General features: G+C 43.3%; 1 protein-coding gene across 1 annotated transcript in view; it reads right to left on the bottom strand.

Annotated features, from left to right (window-relative positions):
* Positions 1-1,002, bottom strand: part of LOC103609341 (contactin-associated protein-like 2) — a gene marked incomplete at its 3' end in the record, with an annotated part of 33,693 nt that extends 32,691 nt beyond the window's left edge. The window contains exon 1 of the mRNA XM_008593669.1: positions 804-1,002. Coding sequence (XP_008591891.1) covers positions 804-1,002 — 199 coding nt within the window. The remainder of the gene's footprint in view (positions 1-803) is intronic.
* Between the last annotated feature and the right edge of the window lie 4,012 nt (positions 1,003-5,014).

Below are 5,014 nucleotides of genomic sequence, written 5' to 3'. Positions count from 1 at the left end.
TGGAGGGAGCTAAAGGTGAATGAATCAATTCACACACATACATACACACACACAAACAAACAAACAACAACAACAAAAAACCGGGGGGAGGGGGGGAGAGGAAGATATAACAACCACAATTTTTTTTTTTGAAGTTCTTACAACAAGCAAATGGAGGGGACACACTTGGGTGGGAGAGGGGAGAGGGAGGAGGGAGGGAGGTTTCGGTGATGGGACATAATAATCAACTACATTGTATATTGAAAAAATAAAAATAATAAAAAAAAAAAAGAAAGAACGTAGACTTTGCAAAGAAAAAAAAAATTTCTAAGGGTATTTTCTGATGGGCAGCATTTAATTTTAAGTTACATGTACATAGCTACAAAAGTCTAGTGGTGCTAGAAGAGCCATAGTAAAAAGCAGCTCTCTTCTGCCTCCCATCAAATCCAATTCCTTAGAGGCAACCCTTTCTAACACTTTCAACTCTTTTAGTTACACCCTTGTATTTTTTTAAATACCTGGGCAGACATTTCTTAATTTATATATTTTAGGTATTATCTATTGATTTTCCTGAATGCAAGATGCGGATTTACACGTTTATAAGCCACCTCCCTAGTTCCTTTCTCTACGTTCTCCCCAAATACCCAAATCACAGATTGTTGATTATATTGAAATTCAGTACTTATATTTTGAGGACTGTGTATGTATTATTCAGTAATGAACCAAGTAGTAAAATCTAATTGTATTTTCTTTTTTTGTATTTTATTTGTTTCTCTAGAATCAATAATTAACTATTTTTAAAATTTCCTTTGTTTTCTGTGTACCTGTCGTGAATTCCAAATTCTCTAACACAACTGTAAAACTCTTCTCAAAAATTTCCCCAACATTAAACATGTCAGGTGATCTACAGTCACTTTTTGTCCTCTTGGGGGGTCTTCTCCAGCCCTCCGCCTTTCTGTTCCATCCACACTGGTTCTTCTCAGGGCCCTGCATGGCTCTTGTCTTGGGTCCTCCCTCTGCCATTATTGCAGGGACGTCCTTTTGACACTCTTTGGTATCACATTCCCAAATTTTGGGATCCCATGATACTTCTTTCTAGGTCTGCACTGTCATTTTCCTGGAATACGTTTTCAGATAACTTGTTGAAAAAAGGGGTGTTTGAGGTTAACTTTCCAAATCCTTACTCTTCTGATGAGTCATTATCCTACTTTCACACTTAACTGAGGAACTCCGGGAAGAAAGTTGTCACGTTGTTAGGATTGCTGCTGAGAAAGCCAACGCTCTCTGACGACCACGCCTTGTACGTAACACATATTTTCTCTCTGATACATTCAGGATCTTTCCTTTAACTCCCTTAATTTAAATTTCATATGATTGCTTTGATATGGATCTTTCCCCCACCTCAGGTCTGAGACTTCAGTAATTTCTCTGATCCCACCTTCTCAAATGCCTATTAATTTTAGATCTCTATATTTCTCTTGCTCATTTTCACTACTAGTGTTCCACTTCCTTGCTCATTTCCTCGGCTTTATTTTCAACACTGCTATTGTGTTTTAATTTCAGAGATCATGTTTTTAATTTCCAAATATTATTTCTTATTTTTGGGTAGTCCTTTTTTTTAAAAATAGCACTTTGTTCTAGTTTTTTTGGACACAATGTGTCAAATCTTTTTACCTCTCTAAGAATATTAATTTAACTTCCAAAAGTTTCTTCTGCTTTCTGAATTGTCTCTGTTTCTTCTGAGATGCCCTATCACCCCTCACCCCCAATTGTTAGTTTGGGGCTCCTTCTGTCATGGGTTTGTGACATTACCTTAAATGGCTAGTGAGACTTGCCTATCCGTTCACGAACAGTGAAGTGCTGGGATGCTGACTGGAAGCTGTGGGGTGTGTGTCTAGGGTGGTGGAGCATTTGTTGATTATTAGGCTTCATTGCACCATGGAGAGCTCCCTGTCTCATTGAAAGGTTCCCAAGTGGCAGTATCTGTGGCTTTTTTTTTTCCTTTTGGTTGCAGAACATTCAATTTCTTGAGAAAACAATTCTCTGGTTTTCTCATGAGGAATACATGTCTGGTGGTCAGGGCTGTGGGAGCTGAGAGGATGGTGAAGGGGGAGTTCAACTACGTTAAGTAGATTTCCCCTTCTTTACTCTGTTTTTATTAAGGAGTTTCACCCCATTTTCTTTGGTGCTTGGTTTCTGGAGCGTAAACCTCCCACCCTCTGCTTGTTAGAACAGGACAGTCACCGGCAGGGCCGGAGGAAGGAACTGGGAATCTGAGCAACCCTCACACCGACTCCAGCCTCCACTTCGGTTCGGAGCTGCCGACTCCAGTGCCTGAGCCTTGGCGTTCCCAGCTTGCTGCTCACCCGCCTTCCACAGCCTGGACTTGGGTTTTCCTCAACTGTCAGGAATGAAGCGGCTGAACTTGTCTGGTGTCAAAGTTCCCCCACGAAAAAGGAAGGGAAAGAGGTAACAGAGGGAGGTTACAATGTCCATGTGAGCCAGGCAAGAACCCTGCTGCCTTGGCGGTGGTGGCACCTCCAGGGAGCAGAGCTCGATGGGGTGGTGGGAGGGAGGGGTGACAGGAATGAGTTCCCGTGCCTGCTCCAGCCTGTCTGTCACTTGGCAGAGCTGCCTTGAACTGGTTCCACGTCTCGGCTCTGGAATCAGACGATCTGGCCCCCATTCTGGCTATATCACCTTAAACCGACTGGGAGGCACTGGGCAGATTACTTGACTTTCCTAAATTTCTATTTTTTTCATTTGTACAATGGAATAACAATGGAACCTCTTTTATAGGAAGGGTATGGTGCGAATTATGGGAGGTAGTCCATGAAATGCACCGGGCAGAGTGCTGAGCACAAATAAGCATAAATAAATGTAAAACTCACTACTACACTGATGGCTTTTGGTGTCACTCATAGTTGTCCTATCCAAGGGCTTGGCCAAGGAGTGGGGAAGATGGGAAAGGGGTCCCTTTTCCTTAAAGGTGTGAACAGTAAGACTACACACCCTGAGCCTGCTCTGCCTCAGGGTTAATTCTTTGAGGGAAGAGCAGCAAACAGTGGCTGGAGGCTGAGAGCCACGCCTGTGGCTGCGACAGCTGCAGCCAGCTGACAGCCCAGTGGCCCCCCACGTGGCTCCTCATCGCTTCTTTTTTCCTCTGCTCCCACTCATGGCTCTCAAAACCGTGCTCCCTGTTTCTTCATCTCCTCACTGGTGTTTTAAAAATCCCATTCAGAACACACAAATGACAGTTACTGTTGAACTCTGACAATATGTTATATGGTTTTGTAGAATAGCTATTAAACGAAAGTCTGATGAAAGGCAGGGTGACCAGATGGCTCAGTAGGTGGAGTTACCCAAACAATAGAAATCATTTCATTTGAGCAAAGGTTGACCAGAGGCCAGTGCAGAGTAGACTGAGTGGCAGGGACACGTGGGGAGAAGCTGAGACTTGATGTGCCAGCCCCTGCTGTCTCCCCACAGAGGGGACAGAGGTGAGCAGGAGGGGGAAGAGGCAGTGGTGGAGGGTTTGTGTTTGGCTCATGGGGTGAAGATGGCATGAGGGCGCCCTGGGTTGTAGTTTGGTGGGGAGTGTGTTTGCTGGGGTGGCACGGGGTGCCAGTGGTCTTGTCCATTTTCTCCCAATTTAGTAATTTCCTCAGGCCACTAAATGACCCTGTACTGGGACTGCACGGAGAAGCGTATCTATCTATAGCTTCTGCTTTAAAGAGACTAATTACTCTGAAAATTATTAGTGACCCCACAGATAGAGATTTGAGGATTCTTTGAGTTATGCAATGAGCCTTCTATTGTTTACTATGGGCTGGGTGCTGTTTACAACAATAAACCAGATGGCTTCATTTGCATGCAGATTTGACTCTATTTGTAGAGGTTTCCTTATGGGTAGGAAAAAAATCACTTCCTTAATTAAAGCTTTTTGCACATTCAGGTTAGGGAACAGTAGCTTTCTTCAGCTCCAAGCCTCATTTTACAGGGCAAGCTAAATCCAAAATGAATGGTTGCAAGTTAAGATGCTGCCCTTGAGCTTGAGGCAGCTGCTCTTTCTGCAGGAATTTCATCCTCTCCAGCAAACCTTTTCCACCCAAAAAGATAATACTGCAAACTTATGAGAGGAGTCAGCAATATAAGTATTTCACCCTGTGTCTCTCTTTGACTTGGTTCCTTTGGGCTAGAATGGGGATGGATCCCATGGAGGAAAAGAATATGGTGGTGAAACCCTTAAGGTCGTGATGCTGGGGTGCCCCCTGCACTGCCGTGAGCTGACTGATAGCTGGATTCTGGGGGGATGCGGTAAAACTGGCTTATTCTTACTTGGTTATGGACACTATCAGGTATTGAACCCACTCATGGAGCATTTAAATGTAAATGGTACTTACTAGGTACTTTTGTTTTATTTTGAATGCTTGACACAGTTGTGTGTATTTGGATGTTTGGAGGGTGGGGAGCAAGTCTAAGTTTTCTTAAGAAGCTTTTCAGACTCTCCACATTAGGCCCCTAAACTCCCTCAGACTTTCTTTATTGGGGCTATTAGTTATGTGTCAGCTATCCTAGGTATATTGGGGTTCGAAGTTAGCAGTTAATAACTGGAAGTGGAGAAATGAATAACTAGGTGTAATGGAAACTTTTAGATTTCCTGTTCTTCACTCAAATTTCTGTCTCGGGTAAGCCCCAAAGGTTTCTACATGATTGATTCCAGAGAAGGAAGGACTAGCAAGACTGGATCTCTTGCACCCTGGCAAATAGGGGATTGGAGGAAGATCTGTATGATTTAGCAAAAATAAAACAATGTAACATTTCTTGCATCTGGAGGTTGTAGAACAAATTTATGTCCACTCCTTGCAGGTTGATATCAGATGCAAGAAATACTGCATAGTTTTATTTTTGTTACAGGGAAAAGAACTGTGGTTACTAGAGGTGGGAAGGGGGGGGGGGTGGTGAGGGGATAGTGAGAAGCCGTTTAATGGACATAAAATTACAGCTAGATAGGAAAAGTATGTCCTACTGGTGT

Source organism: Galeopterus variegatus, unplaced genomic scaffold, assembly GCF_000696425.1.
Source record: "Galeopterus variegatus unplaced genomic scaffold, G_variegatus-3.0.2 Scaffold9496, whole genome shotgun sequence".
NCBI classification, from domain to species: Eukaryota; Metazoa; Chordata; class Mammalia; order Dermoptera; family Cynocephalidae; genus Galeopterus; species Galeopterus variegatus.
Note: the sequence above shows the minus strand (reverse complement) of the source record. Positions and strands in the feature narration are given on the sequence as shown.